General features: G+C 40.1%; 1 protein-coding gene across 3 annotated transcripts in view; it reads right to left on the bottom strand.

Moving 5' to 3' along the window:
• Positions 1–24,444, bottom strand: part of SEMA6A (semaphorin 6A) — a 132,827-nt gene that overhangs the window by 37,668 nt on the left and 70,715 nt on the right. For all 3 annotated transcript variants that reach the window (XM_055298695.2, XM_055298696.2, XM_055298697.2), the window contains exons 2-11: positions 23,986–24,123; positions 21,359–21,476; positions 16,510–16,570; positions 15,442–15,504; positions 14,608–14,709; positions 11,787–11,877; positions 7,982–8,101; positions 7,202–7,290; positions 5,830–6,047; positions 1,518–1,649 (exon numbers count right to left, since the gene is read on the bottom strand). In XM_055298695.2, coding sequence (XP_055154670.1) covers positions 1,518–1,649; positions 5,830–6,047; positions 7,202–7,290; positions 7,982–8,101; positions 11,787–11,877; positions 14,608–14,709; positions 15,442–15,504; positions 16,510–16,570; positions 21,359–21,476; positions 23,986–24,085 — 1,094 coding nt within the window. In that variant the 5' untranslated portion in view covers positions 24,086–24,123. The remainder of the gene's footprint in view (positions 1–1,517; positions 1,650–5,829; positions 6,048–7,201; positions 7,291–7,981; positions 8,102–11,786; positions 11,878–14,607; positions 14,710–15,441; positions 15,505–16,509; positions 16,571–21,358; positions 21,477–23,985; positions 24,124–24,444) is intronic.

The following is a 24,444-nucleotide window of genomic DNA, read 5'->3' on the forward strand; positions in this document are numbered from 1 at the left end:
CTTCTACAAGAAATTCTGTGGTTTCAGGAATCAAGGGTCATCCTAGCAAAGTCAGATTAGGGAGACACTGAAGCCCATCTTATCCAGACACCTGGTTTGCCTGGGTGGTGCAGGAGAGGAGATTGGACCCTCACGACACCAGCATGAACCACTCCTATGTCCACACTGTCTCAAGGCACTAACGCAGCCAGCCCCATGAGAGCATCCTGAGTGCTGCAAGAGGGACGAGGCAGGGATGTGGAAGGATGTTTAAACTCACTCCCATTAGTGGAAAATCACTTAAAGTATGTGTGCTGGTATTGGCTGAGTGACACCATCTTTACATACCAAGGAGACAGTATTACATAAGAACTTTCTGAAACCCGATCTCTCAGGCTTAACTCCCCTTCCCGCTTATCTAGAAGGTAGTTAACAATCCCAGGCAATGATTTAAGACTATCTGTCTGAGGTTGCCGGGGTGTGCTTTTCACACCTAGTCTGTTCTCCATAAGTAACAGAGTATCAACATGCCAGATAATTCAGGTAATGAAGATGGATGAACCACTGAGTTTCTCCTCTGGGTATAAGTGGTTTATATTATCTAAGTTAGTTCATGTAAGTGTACTTGGCTAGGTATGTTGTGGGGAGGACTGGAGGTTGCAGAAGAGAGTTGAAAAACAAAAAAATTAGTAAGACATTGGGCTTCCTTCCAGAGGCACACAACTCCTGGGGAAGACAGACACCATGGGTTGTTTCTATGGAACTTGGAGTGCAAATGCTGCGATGGAGGTGTGAGTGTATGCCACAGAAGAGAGGCAGGCAAAGGGCTTAGCGAGGACTTCCCTTCTGTCCCAGTTAGGATGAATCAGCCTGTTTGGGAAGAGACTACATAGGACTGAGAGGTCTCTGGGTTGCCTCTGGACCATAGTATCCCATGAAAAAAATTCTAAGGCATGATTTGGGGAGGAGGACACTGCACTGTATTTGGACCCAAAACAGACCAAAACCTGGCAGACCAGAGACATCTTAATGGTCCACTGTACCTGCTGGATTCTCCTCACCCTCGGTCTAGAGTCCTAGACTCAGCTCTGATCCAGCTTCGTCACAAAATCCGGAAAACACTATTTATATTTCATATTTTATTTGGGTTTAAAGACACGAGTCTCTATAAAATTGAAAGGAAGCATAAAGAAGCAGCGGAAATCACCACCCCCCGCCCCCCGCTATTGAACTTGTACAATACCCTTTACCTCTCTGGGCCTCAGTTTTCCCAACTATAAGCCAGTGAGGTCTCAGATGGTTTCTATCATTGTAGTATTACATTGGATAAATAACATATGGAGGTTAAGCAGAAGACTAGAGGAACATTGGTTTGACTATATGAGAAGGTAACTTTGGGTTTTGGTTAATGAGATGAAGGCAATCCGCTTGGCTGGCATAGAAGGCACTGGTGTGCAGCTCATAGGATGTTCATTATCAGAGGTGCAAGCTTTGCCATTTCTAAAGTTTAAAACAGCCATATGAATATTTGCACATACCTGGGCTTAGGAACTCGTTCATCAGGAACTGGTGTCCAGGTGGAATCAGGAGACTTCTGTTCCTTGAATCTCCCAGTAAAAACACTGGCAATGTCAAGCATGTCATAGGCACAGACTGCAGACCCAGGGATGCTACAACATGACATTTCACATCAAGTGTTACTCATGCAATGGTTATGCATGTGGTTTGGAACATACTCCAGAGAAACTTTCCTAGTACAGCAAATGAAATTTAAAGTTCATGCCTTGGACACTATAAATATAAGGGATCTTATTACACAAAGAAAATATTTCTCTCAATCGAATTTGCATTAATTGCCTTAAAGAATGGGCTAGTTATAGCAAGCTCACAGAGAGGAAAAAAACCCTTCATGTCTACATTGGCTCTTGAACTGATTTTATTTAGAAAGGAAGAATTGTTGAGCTAGTGATAGAAGTTTCATGAATTCCCTGATACTAATTATCAGTCAGTGACCTCTCTAAAGTCTCTGGAGAGCGTTCTGTATCACTAATATCGGTGAAAATTTGAAACAAAAATGCTCTCCCATTGTCCACATATTGCTTCTTTGGATTTGGTTTTACGAGCCAAGAACTTAGGGTGTGAGAATGTGTTTGTGGGGAAACCCATACACATTTTATGTTAGTCTCTGTACATTTAAATTTTTACCTTCCTGATTACTTACATAAGACTAAACAATTTAAATCTCTAAAATGCCAGCACTTTGCAAATAAAGTACTTCATAAAGTGATAAATAACAATAATGGCCATCAGCTACACCTATAATTCTTTCCTTGCCTGGCAACCCTGGAAGGACTTAGGCTTCTTTTTTTAATCAATGATGGGAAGGAATGAATTATTCATTCATCTGGGTGCACTGTTTACATTTGGACCCACATTTGTTTTTGACTAGAGTTGCTCCTTGATTTTGATCAAATAAATTACAGGCACCAGCTTGCCACGAGTTTTAATCAGGCTTTGAGATAGTGGGTCATTCATTACGTGGCCAGAGCGCCCAGGACGAGAGACATGGGTGCCCGGCAGTCTGGGAACATCATCCAGGGCAGGGAATATCATCCAGAGAGAATGATTTTGTCTTGAATTTTGCAAATGCTGAACAGATATAAAAATAACTTCATAAATGATTAGGAGAATTTATTCCATCTTTAATTTCATAAGAAAATTATTGAATAATAATTGCTTAATAATAATTGCTTAAATAAAGCAAGAAATAGGGAGAAGCTTAAAATGCTTATTTAAAATAAGGTGGCAAAATAAATTTTAAATGTATATAAATTTATACATGTACATATGTTGTTCACAAAATTAAGTGTATAAGACAGTGATAGGCTGGGTGCAGTGGCTCACGCCTATAATTCCAGCACTTTGGGAGGCTGAGGTGGGTGGATAACTTGAGATCACGAGTTCAAGACCAGAGTGGCCGATATGGTGAAACCCCATCTCTACTAAAAATACAGAAATTAGCCAGGGGTGGTGGTGGGCACCTGTAATCCCACCTACTCAGGAGGTTGAAGCAGGAGAATTCCTTGAACCTGGGAAGCGGAGGTTGCAGTGAGCCGAGACTGAGACACTGCACTCCAGCCTGGGCAACAGAGTGAGACCCTGTCTCATGAAAAAAATAAATAAATAAATAACAGTGATTCTTATTTGTTTTGGAATTTCAGAACCGCTGTATTACTTACTTCATTTCGTAAGACTCTCGTCACATATTCCTTTTCTGAAAGTAACACATTTACATATAGTGTTTGCCTTATATATTAAGAAAAATAGGATAAATACTATTTGAAGTATTTTCTGATGCACCTCATAATAACTAAAGATATCCTAGGGTTTCATAGTCTTCCTGAGGTTAGAATCAGTTGTGAAATCCTTTCTTCTTCCTCCCTTACATTTCTCTCTCCTTCCTTCCTTTCTTTCCTTTCAATTTTCCTTCATTCCTTCCCATCTTCCGTTCATTCAACATATGTTTATGGAACCCCTACTTAAGGCAGTAAGTGCTCCACAAACAACATAGGGTCTTGCCCTCAGCTGGCACACAGTTCAGTGTGGAGGCAAGTATAAGAATAATGACAAAAATAAGGAGAATTGCTTGAACCCGGGAGGCGGAGGTTGTAGCGAGCAGAGATGGCTCATTGCACTCCAGCCTGGGTGACAGAGCGAAATTCCATCTCAGGAAAAAAAAATAATAATAATAACAAAAATCACAACAATAACATCTTCAGGACAATCTAGTAAGAGCAGAGTATAAAAGAAGTATGCACAAGGTCCCATAGGAGGTGACTAGCTGACATTTCAAGCATCCGCAGGGTTTTAGTGGGCAGATGTTGGTGAGGTGGGCAGATCTCGCAGAAAGCAATGAATGAGCAAAGCATGGCACATTCAAGGAGCAGATCTTTGCTCTGATCAGCCCATGGCACAGGCTGCATGGCGGAGGATGGGAGGGGATGAACTAGAGAAGGAAATGGGGCCAGACCGTGTGGGGGCTTGTGTGTCATACCAAACAGCAAGGGCTTTATCCTCAGGGCAAATAATGGATTTGAAATGATTTGACATGACCAAGTTTGCATGTGTAAAGCACGAAGTAGAGAGCATGAAACCAGAGAAAGTGAAAACAGAGGGACTATAATTTATAGATGACAGTGGGTATGTATATTTTTAGGTGGGTATTAGATTACCAAACAAATGATTTCTGAGACTGCATAAGCATGCATTAAGTGGATATTTCTTAGGGGCCATTTAAGAAAATACTGTAAATAGAGTTATCTATAATATTTAAGAGCTTACTACTATATTGTAATCACAAAGTACCCCACATCCTTAAAAAACAAGGCAAAACAAACAAAACAAAACAGAAACGAAAATTAGAACTGGTCTTAGATTCCACTAGCCCCTGCATTTCCATGCGCCAAGACAGTATACTTTTTCAAAATCCTAGAGAGATAGGTTCTGATGTATGAGCAATAAAAGCCCGAATTTTTAAATATCGTTGTTATCCGCAAGTCTAAAAATCCCTACAGATGTTTAAAGCTTGCTTAAATCTAACTGAACACTTCTTGGTGCAATATGGGTTCATATTTTCGTATTATTTTCAGTGGGGAGCTTCACTCTCATCTGCTGTATAATTGAGGAACATGATTTCATCCTTCATGAAATTTGCTCTGTTCTTAAGCATTTCTTTTTAGATGTTATCCTTTAGTTTTATCATTTTTGTGCCTGTCATTTAGGCACTCGTCAAGTTCTTAAAAGTCTTTGTAAAAAGTTTAATTCAAAGCAAATCAGAGTATTACTAGAGGAAGATACTCAATACAGAACACCCAAAATTCTGCACAGAAATGAGAACACAGTGCATGAATTTAGATTTCACGACCATGCACACAGTTAGGTTCATTTTCACACAACAGTACTAGGACTCTGAAATCTTGTTGGCTTAACAGACAGCTGAGTACTAAGAAAAAACACTAATGCTTATCTTCCTTCTGTTCTGTACACATTTTCACTGCTCTAGGAACAATTAATAGTGCCTCATTTAGTTGCTCAAAGTCTTAGTTTTAACTAAATACAAAAATAGGTGTGACTAGGCCGACACTCATAATTTGTAGGTACAATGTTTGATGATTTATAAATTCTCACTAGAACCTTCCAGAGTCAGATTCTGGTGCTGTGGTTGGGGTCTGGCTTGTGGCCCAACTTGTTGAGTGAGCTTGCCCAAGGGTGACTTTGTTGGACAGGATAATAACCAAAGTCCTTTATCTTGAATCCTAGATTTTACCCTGTAGCATTTTAATACATTTCCAATGTTTTAGCTTCAAAAGGTACTGATCCAGTCATGAGAATATTAAAAGTCAAACACTGCAAATTATTGGATGACCTAGAAGAGACAGGAGGAACATTCTAGAGTTCCAGACTGCCTCTTCCATCTACTGACTACTTGGACCAGGTAGTATAATATGTCGAGCTCAGTTTCCTTAAGTGGAAAAAGAGGACAATATTATCTAGTTTCTAGGATTACTAGAAGGATTTATAAATAACACATAAAAAGTGTTTATATACCAGGCTTATATAAATATAAGATATTGTTATAATTTATCTAATTACTTCCCCTAAAACCTAACTTAATAGTGCTTCTAAACTACTATTAATTTGTCGATGAAAACTAAGTGTTAAGTGCTTCTTAGCTACACACAATGAATGCAATTTTCAGTCAGTTGCAAATATTATTTATTAGAAGAGAACCCCCTGGGAGAAGGAAGCCAGGAAGAATTGATGAGGTCAACACAGCTAGGGCATGATTACCTGTTATAAGGTGTAGAAAAGGTTGCCAGGACAACATCACGCCCGTTGATACGAATCACATCTGTAACTGCCTGGAGAATGTTGAAATAAAAATGAGAGTCTCCGGGAACTGAGCAGTTCAGGCGCGCCTTCAGGAACGATGTCCACTGTTTCTCCAGGACTCTTTGAGATCCTCCCATATCATTCTTACAAACCTGAGCCACTCTTGGGAAAACTACCTGCAGAGGAAAAACACATAGGGAAAATGAAATGCATTCATTTTGCAAGGAGATCTTAGTAGAATCTGCATTCCTTGAAAACAGAAACAAAACAACAAGGTGCTTAATTTAATACTGTTTCTAAAATCAGTAGCAAAAAAAAAAAAAAAAAAGAAAGAAAAGAAAAAAAGAGGAAAACTCAGCATTAGAGCAGCATGTTTTAAAAGATAAGGCTGTGGCATTTAATACAGAGCCATAAATCCTTCAGGGAATCAGCTCCCAGCCACATAAACTCATTTCCATACAGACCGCTTAGCTTTTTATTTCCTCAAACAAAAGCTCACTTTGTATGCACCATCTCTGCCATCCTCACTAGCTGCCTCTGGGCCCTGAATCTGTGCAAGCCACCCTGGCATTCTATGTTACCCTCCAACGTAGGGACCTTGATCCACTCTCTGGTAAAAAGAACTAAAATGGACATCCCCTAATGGACATCCCCTAAGTGTTGTATGTTGCTTTTTGCAATAAAGAAAAACATCAAGACTCAATTTGATTAAAGATACCGGATAGTTACAGTCTCTGTGGAGCAACTCAATTAAGAAAAAAAAAAACAAAACTGTTGAGTATACCTGGAAACCACATCTAAGACACTTGAATCTCAGGCCAGGTGCGGAGGCTCATGCCTGTAATCCCAACATTTTGGGAGGCTGAAGCAGGTGAATTACTTGAGGTCAGGAGTTCGAGACCACCCTGCCAACATGGTGAAACCCTGTATCTACTAAAAATAAAAAAATTAGCCAGGTACGGTGGCGCATGCCTGTAATCCCAGCTACTTGGGAGGCTGAGGCAGGAGAATCACTTGAACCCGGGAGGCAGAGGTTGCAGTGAGCCGAGATTGTACCACTGCACTCCAGCCTGGGCAACTGAGCAAGACTCCATCTCAAAAAGAAAAAAAAAGATACTTGAATCTCAGCATGAAACCAACCAAACATAAATTTTCAATAGAAATACTTAAGAAATTTCCTGTGGTTAATTACTGTTCTGAAAAAGCAGATAGGGCCTCCAGACCGCACTCTGTTATTAGATTTATGGTTCTCATTTATAACAACATTTGTCCAAAGGTGTGGGTTTCTGAAAATGTTACAAATTGAGCCAGGGACAGCATCCCTTCTTACCTTTCCCATGGTGTTATACTCCACTGCTATTTCCCTGAAGAAGAAGTAGATATAATCTCCGTAATCCACGGCTTGAACAAAGTATGGTTCTGTAGACAAACAGGCACTTTAATTGGGAACATGTCACACAGAGTTAACAGGATTTCAATCAAGTGTAGCCAAAGACATGTTATTAATTAAAAGTGTAGGACCATTAGACATTTGGTTAACACTAACCATTTCTAATGACTTCACACAGGCAAGTGCTGGTGATTTCACAAGGCATTCACACTTACACATTATATCTTTCAGAAGCTTTGCAATCCACAATGAAGAATTATCGAATTTTGCGTATCTCTGTAATTTTATTTTCCACAATGGAATGCCCCTATTACAGAGAAGATTTTGTATACACTGCCTCATCACCCTGACTCATACAAGGCTGTGAATAGCTTTTCTCCTCTTCCCCACCACCTCCAAGCCCCTGTCCCCTTCCATGAATGCATTGTTCAGTTCTTTTCATGCAGACCTCAGAAATGAGAGCTTGAAGCAAGAAAAGATGAATGTAATGTATTCTATTGTTGTGGCATTGGTAGTTTTGTTAATACTCCAGAAACTCAGGGGAAGGAAAAAAGAGAGGTAAATAAATCAGTTGAAGCCAAAGATGCAATTTACGTGTTTCTGTCTGTCAGAAGCCATTACTCAAATGAAGATACAGTCTGGTCCCTCCAGACTCTAAATCTCCCACAAGATATGTTTTCCCCTCCCCTCCGACCCTCCTTCTTTTAATTGTTTGTTCACCTTTCAACCATTTTGAATCGTGCTTGACAGTCCGCAGGGTAGGGCTTTCTCCAAGACTCCGGTAAATGACTGCGTCGATGGCAAGGAAGTCAGTCACTGTGGCTGAGTATAGTTTTCCATCTTAGAAGAAAAAGAAAAGAGGTGAACAGGGTGGAAGGAAGTCAGTGGGGGTGGAGGAATAATAAAGACATCCCCTAGATTGCTTTCCAACATCAGGCAAATGAAATAGGACAACTGGGAAAAATCCAACAGTCGCTGGGAAAACTCTTGGCCCACATTCCTAACCATTTTACACTGGGATCATGAGAGATGCAACATTTTTCATTTTAAAATTGCATGGCAATTTTTTTTAACCGGCAGCAGCAGCAGCAGCTCAGGGAACAGGGTAAATGAAAGATGTTTGTTTCACTTGATTAGCTGGACCTTAACTGAAACGTCAAGGCCAAGGATCCTTGGACACTACTACTGCCACCACACCATGCTAAACTGGATTAGGTGAGAGCCCAGGGAAACATAGATGCTGATTGTGTCCCCAGAAATTTTAGGCACATGCATAAGTAAAGAAGTCCTCAGCCTGATCAGGTGAGAGGAGTTGAAAAGAGAGGGTTCATAAGCAAAAAAGGGCTGACTAAATTGCTACCGTCCTGAGAGTCACAGCTCCTCTTGACCTCAGGCTTGACAGTTCACTAAACCCTCGCAATCTGGTTTCAATAACAGGTATTTGCTTCGGTATCTCCAAAGTCACAAACTAAAAACATTCTGAAACACAACATGCTAAAGCAAAGAAGAAAGGGGAAGGGGTGACACTGAGTTCAAACAGGTCTTTCTTTAATAATTCATGCTTTGGGGGAGACATGATTGAGGGTAGATCCCAGGCATAAGAGAATAAAGCAGACTGAAGATTAGTCTCTAGACCTTTTGGTTCCTTCCTGGCTTAGCAAACACTCTGCCAACAAATAATCAAAAGGGGTGTTCTAGAATAGCAAAATCTGTGTTGATTACATGGAAACAAGAATTATATTCAAAATAAAAAAATTACTTCCGTGATTCACTTTTAGTGGATTACATATATTCATCAGTTGTATGTCAAAGTGACTTGCATACAACATAGTACTGTTCAAGCTCTTTTATATGTAGTGTAAACATAATGGTTTATTGTTTTGTTTGTTTGTTTTAAAAAAACTCATATCCCAATATAGTTAAACAAAGATCTTGATGTTGTCTTTGGTCTTAAAATAATTAAAATTTGTCCAGGTTCAATTTAGAGATGTCTTAATATCTGCAATATTAACAGCTATATATCAATAAGTTTTGACTATTTTGGTAGATTTAAACTGCAGAGAGCAAACCTTTAAATTGGCCCAAAAAATATCTATGAATCATAACTTTTCCTATGGATTTTGAGTCCCAGGTCATAAAGACATTATTTATATATTTAAGACTATAGAATATGTATTCTATATTCCTGTAGCCCCAAGCCATACAGATATACCTGGGTAGTGGGGGAAGGAAGAGGAGGATGTAGGTAGTGGTGATGGCTATTCCTCCTAACTACTTTCCAAAACTCTTTTTGTTTTACATTCTTTTAAAACTGGGTATCTCACCAGAACATATACTTGTAGAACAGAATACTTTTCTGCCACTGTTTTTTTTTGAGATGGAGTTTCACTCTTGTTGCTCAGGGTGGAGTGTAATGGCAGGCACAATCTTGGTTCACCGCAACCTCTGCCTCCCGGGTTCAAGTGATTCTCCTGCCTCAGCCTCCTGAGTAGCTGGGATTACGGACATGTGCCACCACACCTGGCTAATTTTGTATTTTTAGTAGAGACAGGCTGGTCTTTTTAGTATTTTTACTTGGTCAGCCAGGTCTTGAACTCCAGACCTCAGGTGATCTGTGCGCCTTGGCCTCCCAAAATGCTGAGATTACAGGCGTGAGCCTCTGCGCCCAGCCTCTGCCACTCTTAGTAATATGATACCATTCATTTGCAATGAGGATCTCCTATTATTAATGGCTGAGCTTTTATGAGATTTCAAACACTTAAATGAAAATCTATGTAGATATAACACTAGGGGTGGAGACAGTTATAGTATTAACTCATGACGCTTGCTCTGTATAGCTCCTAAAAACTTGGTGGCCATTGTAAGTTCTCTGCCTATTCTACCTTTTCTACCTTAGGCTACAATAAGTCCTCTTTTTAGTTTACGTTTAAATTATGTTTTTATTTTATTTTATTGAGACAGGATCTCCCTCTGTTACCCACGCTGGAGTGCAGTGGTGCGATCACAGCTCACTGCAACCTCAACCTCTTGGTCTCCATGCCCATCTAATTTTTTTCTTTTTTGTAGAAATGGGGTCTCACTATGTTGCCAGCTGATATTGAACTCCTGGGCTCAAGCAATCTTCCCGCCTTGGCCTCCTACAGTGCTGGGCTTACAGGCGTGAGCTACCAGTCCTGGCCCTACAGTTAAATTTAAATTCTCCCCTGCAGCCCACATTCTCCAAGGTCCCAACTAATGCAGGTTCCAAGTGTCAGTGAGAACCTCCAGCAGTAGTCATGCACTTGGGAATATGCTCAAGTACTGTCTCCACTAGCCTTGCTCATACCTTACAAATAGGTCTACAAGACTTTGTATTCTTGACAGAACTGCTTCTCAGTAATACTGTGCTCTCATTTAGGGGGAAGAACCCAAGGAACCTGCCCTTCTTAACCTGACAATCTATCACTGCAGATTCAGGTCCACAAATGGATAACACTGAGGGAGAGGTTCAGGAAGCCAGGAACTAATCTTGTTTCATAATCAGAGCCCTAGGGTCCCTCATCCAGCTAGTATGTGCCAGTTTTTAGCTGTTGTGATGGAAATTATAGCTAACTGCTTTATTACAAGCTATAACAATCACTATTATACCAACACTTCTCTTACACCCACCTCCACATACACAGCTGGTAATGAATTCCTAAATAAATTTCTAATTAAAGCACACAGACTCATACACAAAAATCCCACTAAATCTGAAAATAATGGTCTGTTTGCTATTTATATCTTTTGCAGTGGAAAGAGGGGTAGTGTTGGGGAGTAGAGGTCAGCCTAAGCAATTAGCACCCTCCCCTCAGCCACCATGGTCTTTCAGTAAGAGATGGGCATGTAACCTAATCAGATCAATGATATTTGAGAAGATGTTTGTTGGAAGCTTGTGGGTATGTGGCCTCATTGCTCTGAGAGAACTTCCAGAAGCTTCCTTTTGTTTCTTTCCCTTTCTTTTCTATATATGGACAAGAAGACATGTAGCCCTAATTGGGGCTGGCAGCCATCCTCTGACTGTGAGAACCACCAGTCTCATCATGAGGTCAATGTAGAGCATGGGAATGAAAAGGAGCTGCCTCCCGGATGACACTGTTGAGTTGTTGAATCTAGCCAACCCAAAGTCCATCCTACCTTAAACAATAAATGCACATCGGTAGGGGATTTTAAATTTAATTTTTTTTTACATTGGTGGTTTGAAGTGGGATTTTCTATTATTTGAGCCCGAACATTCCTTAACTGATTCATCACATGTTCAGTGCTATGCCATTATCCTTTCCTGAGGGCACAAACACATGGGTAAGTGTAGCAAAGACTTCGTTTCAGAAGCAAAAGTACAATTTTCATACTAATTGCAAATGGAAAGGCATTCTTAATTACACTATTCACCAGAGAATCAAAGCATAACTGTGACTCCATGAATGCTCTAGAGCAGATTCTCAGTGACAGGATGAAACAAGCAAAAGCAAATGCAACGAGGAGCAAATGCAATCAGGTCGCTTACCTGCAAACAGTGCAACGTTGGCATGTTTGGCATCATATGGGCATCTGGCCATTCCGCTGAATTCATCCCCAAATGGTTCCAGCGTATCCATCTAAATGAAATAATCAGACTTAATTACAAACAACAACCTTTTCTTTTGCCCTAAACCCTCAGAAATAATTTCCAGGATGTGACAGGCCTTTTTTAATCTGTAATCACTTTGAGATGCACCCTGTTGAAGCCACTCTATTTTTTTTTAAACTGTAGTTGAGAATCACATAAAATAGCTGTGTTAAAAACATATTTTTAGGGGAAAGATGGTCAAATCAGACATTCTTTCAAGCAGTGTACTCTTCTACCCAGCACATTTTTTTATGAAAGTCTTTTTCAGATATTTTATACCAACCAAGAGCTTTCTGTTGAACTCTGACAGACTTTGTGGTCTGTGGGTCTGGCATGTATTCAAAAATGATGCTTAGCACAGTGATGCAACAGAAATGCCCTTATCCTAAGCTGTGCACACTCTAATCCTAGCAATGAGGAAACAACAGACAAGGGGTATATGGTTTTCTTTATAATGTAACTAATCCTAAAAAAAAAAAAGAAAAAGTGGCTATAGCTATAGCTGGTCAAAGGCAAGAAGTAGTGAAGTACAAACATTTCAGTTTGTGAGGTTGGAAAGATCCAGAGACAAAAGCCATGGTGAATTCCTCTTTCCAAGAAGTAAAAACTAACCCTTGAAGCAGTCATCGAATCTTAGACTTCACAGCAGCTCCTGGGAAGTTAAACCACTATCGGTTACAGATAATTATACAAAGACCCAGCCTGATTTTTGCAGAAGTTCAAAGGGTTTAGAGAATAGGAGGAAAAAGGCAGGGAGTGCAGTTTTAGATTTATAGTTGGTAGCCTTCAAAGCTCTCCCCTACATAATCTTGATAATCTAATTGGGGGCTATAACATTTCTAACACATTCGGCTTACTTGTGTTATAAAAATTAATATAGATCAGGGCATGGCAGAAAGGCAGATACTGAAAATTTGTCACTCTCTTGCTTCATGTCACTCTAGTCAACTTGATGCTTATGTGCTATGATAAGACTTGGGTTTTTCAGTGGACGGCTGGTCATTGTTTTCACTTTGAACCTTTGTCCTGATCTGTTGATAAAAAGCACTTAAGACAGAAGCTGTCGTTCTCCCTGCAGCCAAATACATTATGTCCCATATCATCAGCAAGGTCACACTGTGCCCTGAGTCTAAAAATACACTTTTCTGAGCAATGCCAAGGGTTCTTACTACCATTCACAGTGCTAGGCATATTGTTGGGAACTGAGCATGAGCAACATCCCATCTGTGGCTTCTGAGAGGCCTGGACTCCTGGAGCATGTCTCAGCAGGTGTGGCAAAAAACAAGCAAGAGGTGACGGCATTACTATAAGTGTAGAATCATGGCAAATGGAACATGTACAGGAAGAATAAGCCAGACCATTCATGCCCTGTATATTACTGTGCCAAGAAAACCTGTACTTTGTCATAAAAGATAGCTTTCCATCTGGGGAGTTCCTTGGGATTTGTTAGAAGCATTAATCTTAATGAGTCCTAAACAATGACAAACAGGGATGGAATATTAAGTGGTAAATTAAAGTTGAAACCTTATCCGTATGCTGTCACTAGCTAGAGTCAATGCTGGGCTAGACTGGCTACCTCTATTATAAACTGATGGATCTTGTCTTTATACTTAAAAACTTGATCTTTGGTTTATGACAGACCTTTATGTATTAATTTTGATTTTTTAAAAATATTGCATTAAAAATCTAACATCTTAATTACTGAATTTTTTGGTGCCCCCTTATATTTTGTGCCTGAGGCACCCTAATCCTGGCCCTGTTAGTGCCCATTTCCAAGTGTCAGATGGAAGATGAGTATGAGGGTCAAACAGACCCTGCCTTCACTGTACATGCCAAAAAAATACAGGGGGTTTTTCTAGTGAGCTTGCTGGTGTGGATTCCAGCCTATCATTGCTTTTCTCATTCTTCCCACTCCTAGGGTTTCACTTTATGATGATGGAACCCAAATCTATATTTCTCCCCACATGTCTCTCTAAACCAAAGCTTACCGATCCATCTTCTTGCTGGATAGCTCTATTCATGTCCCATAGGCAGTGCTGTTCACAGTGCTCGGCATTCACATACTGTACAAAATGGAGCCCTTACCTTCACACTCCCCCCAACCCCCAACCCCAATCTCACAGATCTCCCTTTATTTCCTCCTTTATCAGCACCTCTGTTAGCTGCATCAAAACCAGCTAGATTTGCTAACTCTTTAAGAGGGCTTTTTCTCCCCCTTGCATAAAGCCAAAGTAAGTGAGGCCGTGGTCAAGAAAGCTGAGTGGTCAATGGAATTAAATTCCTGTGTTCTTATAGGAAAGTCTACAGTTTCAAATGCCATGATTTTGAGATACCTTTTAGAATAGAAATCACTCACCATATAAGTGTGCTTTTGTGCTCAGAGGTTAGATAGTGGGGTGGGAGGGAGAAAAAAAATAGAGAGAGGAAATCCACATGGTGTACGTGGTAAGTATGTCAGTCTTCTGAACAATAGAGAAAAGGGCCTTACAGAAACTAACTTTGCTAGGCAGGCTCTTTAAAGATGTGTCAATCAATCCTGAACAAACAAGAAGCTTAGAAGCCTGCTTAGGATCACTCATGTGGAGCAATACATTAAGTTGAACAAGTGAGAGGAACTCAGGTGGTGTTGAATTACCCCTCTTAGGTTGCTGCAGGTACAATCACAGTAAATTATGAAATGCCTCCTGCAGTGTGGTTCCAACCGACAAATAGCATTTACCTTATAGTTTCTGCAGGAAGGGTTGAAGGCATTAGTTCCACAGACAAACAATGCATCGTCATTTTTCTTTAGAAGAACTTTAATAAAGTTGTGGCACTCATCCTGAAAAATAATTCAAACTGTTTTGTATCATGTCCATTCAATACAGAAACTGATTCTTCACTGTATGCCATGGTCGGCTGACAATAAGGTTAAAATAGAGGTAGCTGAGGACTTCTCCCATTAAAAGTTCAAGTTCCTCCTGATGTTAAACCACAAGATGATGCCAACATCAACGATTACTCTTTCAACAGTAAATGAAAACAAGGCATAGAATGGAAGAGTGTGTGTTTATTTTATGTCACAAAAGGAAGGCAAGCCTGGAAATGCCAACCCCCATCATATTAATTTTAATGCCAGATGCTCCAGCATTCCCTGATGTACAAAGCTGCTGGTTGAAGTGTGTTTTTATGTTGTTATATGACCAAAGGCACAAAACCCCGCATGTCGGCAGCAGCCTTTTATGAGCTCTTCCACAGACTCCCTGGGGGCCTTGGACTGCGGAGGTGGGCATCGGAGTGCACTCAGAAGACTCTGGGCAGCCGGCTTTGTGTCCATAATCCTGTGTGCGCCTAAGTAGTTCATGATGCAGACCTAGCAGCTGTTGTAATGTTTCATCACATTAAAAGCAAACTATTTTTGCAAATTAAAGCCTTCAATAAGTTGATGAGAAAAGCAATTACTGAGGGAAAAGGGAAAAAGCACAATCCATTCTACATCACAGTCTATGGCTGGGGACAACAGTCAAAAACTTAACCCAAAGTGGCAGCTGCAGGAGAAATGAAAATTGCCTACCTTATGTTTTCCCTTCATTCTGCATGTGTCTACATCGGCCTGTCTAGATTTCCATGTCAGTTTCTGCAGGGATCAAGAAAGAAATCAATTAGAGCCCAGAGGTTGTTGCATTTGATTTTAGAAGTAAGAGTTCCCTTGGGGAGACTAAAGGCTGAACATATATTTATTGAAAGCTTTCTGCACCCTTTCTCCATGATTAATTCACCATAACAACAAAAGATTCCAGATGAAAATGTTCGTTTAATTTTGAACTCCTATCTATTCATCAAACCACAAAATGGTCTTCTGTTTGAGATAAAGATGAAGGAGAAAAGAAAGAAGAATAAACAACAGTGTGGAAATTTTACATAAACTATCCAAATTAATTTGCCAAATTATGCTCATTTTGATAAAATATATGTCCTTGCCCTTTCAGATGATAAATCAATTTTTATCAAGAAGCCTTTTTTCTTAAAATACAGAAGTCATTTTCTTAAACATAAAGAGGACATTCAGTCTAGGTGGACAAAGATTTAATTCAGGTTATACTCCTTCACATAAGTTAATGGACTGAAGGGATCTTCTACTCCTATGGCACAGGTTTTATTAACTAAAATATCCTCATGTGGAGTTATGAGGAAAGCTTAGGTTATACTTTATGTCTGTCTGAAATGGGTAACGATCAAGTTCCTGCACCACAACAGTCAAATCAAACTTAATACTGCAAGACATGGAAATATAACCTTGAAACCTTTGTAGAATGCATTTGTGGAACAAAATTTTACTTATGAAAACTGATATTTTCCTGAATAAATGAGGCAATATTTTTATAAAAGAAATGTAGAAATTACCTAAAACTTCAAAATATATATATACACATAGATTTGATGAATAAAATATGAAGTACATAACTGTTTCTGAACATGTATTAAATCCTAACCTATTCCCTAATTAGGATTTCACAGATTGCATGTTGGCATCTCTAAATTATGATTAGCTACATCATCTTAATGCACTTAAAATACATATTCTGTTCAAGAACTATCCAAAGGTCCTTCATTTTACAAATATGGTTTTAAAACAACTTACTTTGCTACAATAAATTTCTTCCGTGTGTGATGTGTCTATATCAACAGTATAAATATGGTCCCTATAGGCAAAGAAAAATTAACACAAGGTCAAACACAGAGTCAAAACAGTTCATTTTCTGCTTAATGAGTTATGTCTTATCAGGGCAGATAAGCCCATATCCATGTTCATGATATCCACATGCAAGAAGAAAAGAGCGCAGCCTTCAAGAGATGTCTCCGGATCCCATTTAGCACCTTCTGATAAATCAAGGCATTGTGCTCCAAGGAACATCTTTTATGAAAACTTTCCTGTATTAGCTCTTCTCTCTGACACTAGAGCTATAGCATCTGCATATATGTAGCTCAGAAGGGAGGGCTCTGAAAGTTAAATTGGCCCAAAGACTAGAACACAGATGGATTCGTGTGCTCTTTCATTATCTTCAAATACACGTACCAAATACTTGGTATTCAACATGCCACATCTGTTCATCAAGAGGGCTAACAAAAAAATGATCTCCATCTCCATCTCTCTTTTGAAAATATATTTCCATCTTAACTTTGATTATTTGATAGACAGGATGGATGACGACAAAGGTAAAATTATTTCCAGAAGCCACTCTTTTCCTCATAATGATGGTCAATTAAAGTCTAAAATGTACTTAAGCTAAAGTTTACATTTCTTGCTTCTGTTCACCTTCCTGTTTTGCTGAGAATTGGGTTGTCTTTACAATTTGCTGCCAATCTAGCCTTGGAAGGGGAGAAAGAGAATCAGCAGCTCAGGTGTGGGGCTATATTTAAACATCCCCTTCTGTGTGAGCTGAGTACAAGGGCGTTTTTGTCTGGGATTCGTAAGAAAGAAAAGAAAAGAACTATACTCAACAGAGGAGATGGGGGGCTAGTGAGGGAAAGCAAAACAGCTCATTTTCCCTTGAAATAACATTGACTTTTTCTAAAATGCAGGAAGTCCTGGGGCTGGAAAATTACCCACAGCTTTAAACCAGGACCTCAAGTCTCCCATGCAGACTTTTAAGTCCCCTCATTACTTAAAAGAAAGAGTGGGGAGGTGATAAGAAAGGAATTATTTGCAGGATTCACATATATATATAATTTTTTTCAGTTCTTGGGAAATCTGTTTGCTTTTTGTTTTAGGAAAAATACAACAGAGAAAGATAACAGGCCGACTCATGTGAAAATAAAACGAGAAAATTCTCTTGCCAGCTAACTGTGAGTGTGCATGGTGGGAGCGGGGGAAGGGTGTGGTAAGGGGTGGATGAGTAGGGGCCTGTTTTGTAAATTGCTGAATAGGGAAGTTTCTTCAAACTTCAGTAGGCTGCCAGAATCACCCTGCCCTTTAATTTCAAAGCAGTTTTATTGCATTTGTTTATTACTTGCTTGACTTTATTGGTGGTGCTGTGGTCAGACTCATTATTGGAATGGAATTGCCTATTACTTTGGTATCAGGTTTGAGATGACTCGGGGCTTTTCCTTGCCTGCCTCCCCTCAAAACTTAAGTCAGAGCTGAACATATGAATTGTAAATGAACAACTGATTAATATGCATTGGCAGCTCCTCAGAAAGCTCTCAGATTGCCCCCTTTTGGCATGGCCTGTTTATGTTAATTAGCAGTTTAGAGATTAAAAAAGAAGAGGAATTTACAAAGTGGATAATAATAAAGCAGAATTGAAAGGGGTTCTTGCCACCAACCGTCACTCAGTCCCCCGGGTTCTGGATGGGACTTGGCTTGCGATTGCTGACACCAATTGTCTAGAAGAACTGGGAAGCCTTTTAAACATAGAATTCTGTGAATGAAATCTTCTTTTGGACAATGACAATCTTTTTCAATATCCAAAAGCTCATATGGCCCTAGCAAACAAAAATGGTGCTTTCTGGTAAACCACAGACCAGGGTCAGGGGTCATTCCCAACCATCTTAGTGTGCATCCCAGGTCTCATACACTGTTCTTCCTGAATGAAGTTGTTTGAACATAAACTGGCTTAATCCTAGGACTTCCTCTTCGCCCTCCAGCAAGCACCACTGAATTGTGTTGCCATGGCTTGAACCTGGGCGGGCAGGGATGGGTGTGGGGGTGCGGGGAGGGATTCAGCTTTAAATCGTGTTACTTGCTGCCTAGAAACCTGGATCACTCAGAGCAATGTTGAGAAGTGTAAAATTCAAGTGAATTAAAGTTGGAAGTGTAAAAATAAAGTGTAAAATTGAAAGGAGAGAAGAGGCCCTAAATATGGTGGGCATGGAACTCCTTTAAGAATTTTTCTAAGGGTGTGTGTTGAGAGGAAGTGGCTGCGTATGGTGCGAAAACAAACATGTCACTGCTACAGTGATACAAACTTGACCTTTAGTAAAGATGAGTTTATTTGATAGTTTCAAAAATATTAGTGTGTTTCTTCTTTTCATCCTTCTATTTCTTCTTTTCCTTTCCTTCCTTGGGGTGAGGAGTTAGAGTAAAACTGTCTTGGTTTTAGTGAGCTAGACTAATGGTCACTTTTACGTCTGCATAGGACCTTGCTCCTAACACTTATGTAGCCCTGGGACCTGTGGTCCACGCCCTGCTAAATCATCAAGTACAAGGGCAGTCTGTTATACCATTTTCTCCCCCAGAGACTCGACTGGAAAGTGAACAATTCACAAGAGATTCTTAAGTCAACCTATTTCTCACAGATTCAATGTTTTATCATTTGTTTTGATCAGCCCTTAGATAATTGAGGATTAATGTCATTTTCCAACCCTATTACGTTTAGGAAAATAAAAGTGACATTTAAGAAGGAACTGGTATTCTATCAGGGAGGTGACTACCGAGCATCTTACGGAAATGCTTTATAATGGCTACTCATAATGACCATGTTCTTGGGCAACAGCTATTACAAGGGTATTCTCAGGACAAATGGTACCAGCTCTATTCCTCAGTATGCAACAAAGTACAAGGAATGACAGCATGGACTCTAGAGCAAGACCATCCTGGTTCAAATCCTGCCTCTGTCATTTTGGCCCCATCATTTCACCTATCTGTCCCTTGGATTCCTCCTATAAGACATGGGAACAATAATAGCTCCTTCTTAGGGGGTTGCTTCCAGGATTGGATGAATTGACATTCATAAAGAATCTGGAGCTATGTTTGTTAACTGTATGTGCACAGCATACTAGTTGTATACACTATATAAGTATTTGTAAAGTAAAACTTTAGGAAAGTATTTGGACATTGCTTCCTGTAGCCAAGTTAGGGGCAGTTTCAGGACGTTTTAGTCTAGCCCTTTTTTTTTTTTAGCTTTATGTTGCACAGCTTATCACCTCAGAACATCTCAGTATTTTAGAAGAATCAACCACTGTTATTTACTTGTTCTTTCCTTATGCCAGATAGAAACGATCTCCATTTCTAGGTCGGGCATGGTGGCTCACATTTGTAATTTCAGCACTTTGAGAGGTCGAGGCGGGTGGACCACTTGAAAGTCAGGAATTCGAGACCAGCCTGGCCAACATGGTGGAACCCCATCTCTACTAAAAATACAAAAATTAGCTGGGCGTGGTGGCAGGCACCTGTAGTCCCAGCTACTCAGGAAGCTGAGGCAGGAGAGTTGCTTTAACCCTGGTGGGGAGGAATAGGTTGCAGTGAGCTGAGATCGTGCCACTGCACTCCAGCCTGGACGATGGGAGTGAAACCCTGTCTCAAAAAAAAGCATAATCTCCGTTTCTTCTCCCCAGTGTGAAATGATTAAACAGTGTAGAGCCAAGAAAGACCACAGGGAACACTACAAGATAGTGCTCCATGTTGCTGCTCATTGGGAATTATTTTGAATAGCTACACACTCCCAAAATGGAGGATCATATATTGTTGGACTCCTTAGGGACTTCATTAAGGTAATCAAATACAACATCTCATTTGGCGGAGGATACTTATGGCCAGAGACGTTGTGGTCCGGCTAAATTAAGGGCAGAATTATAACAAAAGCCTAAATTTATGTGATCCCTGTTTGAGCCGTATTCTTACCATGCCATTCAGCCTTAAGACGTCAGTCTGTCTGGCTAAATAACATTTCCCCAATGGATAAGTATTTTTTTTACTAAAACCAAATAAAAACCTTCTGAAATATATATTATGCTTTCTTTGGTTGTCATTGCTGTTCTTTCAAAGTGATAATATAGATTATCACGATATATATGTTAACTGCAAAAATACAAATAGGTTTAATGCACACACCTACATTCACACTATATAATACATGTTTACACATTCAACTTAATTTAACAAATAAGTATTAGGCCGGATGAGGTGGCTCATGCCTGTAATCCCAGCACTTTTGGGAGGCCAAGGTGGGTGAATCACCTGAGGTCAGGAGTTCAAGATCAGCTTGACCAACATAGTGAAACCCTGTCTCTACTAAAAATACCAAATTAGCCGGGTGTGGTGGTGCATGTCTGTTATTCCAGCTACTTGGGAGGCTGAGGCAAGAGAATTGCTTGAACCCAGGAGAGGGAGGCTTCAGTGAGCTGAGATTGCGCCACTGCACTCCAGCCTGGGCAACAAGAACGAAAACTCCATCTCAAACAAACAAACAAAGTATTAAGGAGCAGAGCATTCTAATGGGTGCTTGAATAAATATTTGCATATATGTTCAAGATAAACAGAGGATTATTTGAGTGTAAGTGTCCAAATATGCTATTATTTCTATTTAAATCCACATAGGGTTAAACAGACAGACAATTTTGAAATAATGATTGCTTGATAAAGGAGCCTTTAAATTAAATAACATTCTATTTAGAAACCTCAAGATCTTAAAAATAATGCATAGCTGGTAAATTTAGGAGCTTGGGCTTTTGGACACTCTGAAGGCAGACATGGGGAAAAGGCCCCTTACCTAGCAGCAATGTAGAGGGTTCCGTTCATGATCATAATCATCTGGATGTCCAGCCTGTGCCTCTGTGTGGTGTTCCGTCCTGGCTTGTGGCCCACAAACACCGGATACTGTTTTGTATCTGTGAAAAGAGGAGATGGGGCAAGAAAGGAAAAGCAAATCAAGCCAGGAATTGACAGGGTAGGGAGGAGAGGGGGACAGGTCACAAAAGAAAGCCGTGTTTAAGTCAGACCATGCCACCATTTTCCATTTCCATGAGTCTGCTATTTTAGGAAATATGATAGAAGAGTGCTCTTTAAGGTTCATCAAGTTACAGTTTCATTTCTAGATGATAATGTGCCTGGATTTATATTTCTAAGTGGCACAAGTTTTGATTTGTCTCTCTTTCTCAGGGCTCAACTTGGTAGTGAACCCTTTGCATGAAGGTGCTCTTTTCTTCCACAGTTTTCTTTTCATCTTCTGTAGAGCTAAGCCTGAGGGGGCAGTCTGCCAAAGATCTTGTCTCGGGACAAAACTATTTCAAAGCAGCCTTCCCATCAATCACCACAAATGCAATGTGGTCTGGAGGCGAGAGCCCTTGTCCAGGAGCCAGAAGAAAAATACAGTCTCCACAGGCGTCCAGTTGGAATAATCCACTATTGAAGGCAGCCCTGAGAGGTTGGTTGGCATTCTAGGAACTGTGGGAAGTTCACTCTTGAGTTAAGCAACTGGCTAACAATTTCACAGAAATGTGGGCTTTCACAGGACAGGGTCAAACTGAGTGTAGCCAGTCAGGTGATCTGAAATTTTCCCTGACTTGGTGAGTCAATGAGCATATTTCTCTTTTCCTACAGTTCTCTTTGGCTGAGAGTGGCCAATCTGTATTGAGATCTGGCCTTTAAAAATACCTACATCTCAACATCTCTGCCTTTACACCTACAATCTCCAGAGCACTGGCGAGCCTCCAGAGAAACTCAGGAGGAAAGAAAGATGAGCCACATTTAAAAGGCACTTGTTTTCTGGAGAAGGGTGGGGGTGTAACTAATGACTAGAAAACCATTCACAGATTTATGCTTCGACCCTCACTTTACACCCTTGCAGTATCTGACCATTACTCACAGTGGGTATCTTATCAGGAGCCTTACTATATTTTATTTACAAGGGAGCTTGGTATAAGACAATCTCGTGCTTTCCCTTCCACTGCTTTGAAATTTCATGTACCCATTCATCAAGGAGATTGCTAGAACAACTCAAATGTCTCTGTGGTCAGGGATTTGAGTGATCACTGAGGGGTGGCTTACAGTAGTCCATTTGGGCTGGAGTCCTTTCTTTTTTTGTGAGACAGAGTCTCACTCTGTCACCAGGCTGGAGTGCAGTGGTGTGATCTCGGCTTACTACAGTGTCCGCCTCCCCAGTTCAAGCTATTCCACTGCCTCAGCCTCCTGTAGCTGGGACTACAGGCACGCACCACCATGCCCGGCTGATTTTTTTTTCTTTTGTATTTTAGTAGAGACAGGTTTCACCATGTTGGCCAGGATGGTCTCCATCCTCTGACCTTGTGATCAGACCACCTCAGCCTCCCAGAGTGCTGGGATTACAGGCATGAGCCACCACACCCTGCACTGGAGTCCCTTCTATACGCGGGCATCCAAGACAGAAAACTTACCACTAATGGAAATAAATAAATGTTTATTAAGTTTGGAAACTTGAGTTAGGTGGACTCTGCTGTTTCAGGAGTGATGAATTTGAACTACACATTTGGTCTTAATAATGCCCTTTGACTTTGGACTCTCTAATTGTTTTGTGTGTCAGTTTTGCTACCTCATTTTCTTCCAACCCAGAAAGAACAGCTGAACGCTGGTCATATTTGGATCTCCTTAGTATGCCCTATTAATGTTAGACACATTTGTATGGCTCTCTCAGTTTTTGTTTGGGGGTAATTACTATGAAAAGAGATATTTAGAAAAAAATGCTCTCTTACATTTCTACTGTAATAAAATAGTTAAGTTTTTTGAACGGCATGAAAAAAAAGTGGCAAATTGAATGTTCCATCCAACACATAGGCAGGACTCTCCTCTTTTGAGGAGACAGCTCAATTCTTAATCATGTCAGTATCTACTCCTGAAGCAGAGACCAAAGGAAAGTTATAAACAGTTAAAATCGGTCCTCTATAAATTAATTACTCTTTACCCAGGTCTATAAACTATGTAACTTCTAAGTCCAAAAAAAAAAAAAATTTCTCTGGAGTACTCCAAAATGGTCATTATTTTTTGTTCATATTTTGCAACAGTCCCTATATATGAATTATATATAAAGGTGAGTAATACTGCCAATACCCAGATCATAGTGATATTCTCCCACAGAGCTGATTTTAAGGCATGAACACTGTGACCTCCATGTAGTAGCTGAGACTTCATCAGGGTTACGAGGGGCGTTTCAAATCCTCACACTTGTCCCCACAACAACATCTGAGGGAGTTATAGAAAAATCATCCTATCAATTTGACTAGACTTGAATTATCCACCTTTGCCACGTACAGAGGACTAATAAGTCACCTTTTCTATTTCATTTTTCATTTTTATTTTTTGCTAGGCTGATTCAGGCTAAAATGTTCTCAAAGGGAGACAGTGAGTGAGACCATGGATACTTACAGTTGCCATGCGAAATACTGATTGGCTCAGAATCTTCTGGGAAACCAGCCCCAGCAAAGTGTAGCAGTGTGAAATATAGCAGCAAGGCTTCTGACCTCATAGTAGTTCAGCGGGGAGACTTTATTTCTCTACTTCACCCTGCCAAAAAGTAAAGAACAGATTTTTTTCCAAGTCAGCTTTGTTCAATGCCATAAAATGAAATACCCTGAAAGATAAATTCAAGAGAAAAAAAAGGCTTCTGCTTTACATCTTCTACATGGTAAATTCGTTGATTTTTGTGTTTGGAACTTGTACCCGTTATCTACTGCTACCTCCTTCCCCACGCATCTGAGCCCTTTTGCAAAGTTTCTCCAATATGGGACAAAGAGGTTCAGTTCCTTTATCCTGAGCCATCTTTAGGCTTTTATAGATGGCTATTTCACATTCATGAAACTCTGCATTCAAAATCACGCAGAAATT

The sequence above is a fragment of the Symphalangus syndactylus genome, chromosome 11 (genome assembly GCF_028878055.3).
Source record: "Symphalangus syndactylus isolate Jambi chromosome 11, NHGRI_mSymSyn1-v2.1_pri, whole genome shotgun sequence".
NCBI classification, from domain to species: Eukaryota; Metazoa; Chordata; class Mammalia; order Primates; family Hylobatidae; genus Symphalangus; species Symphalangus syndactylus.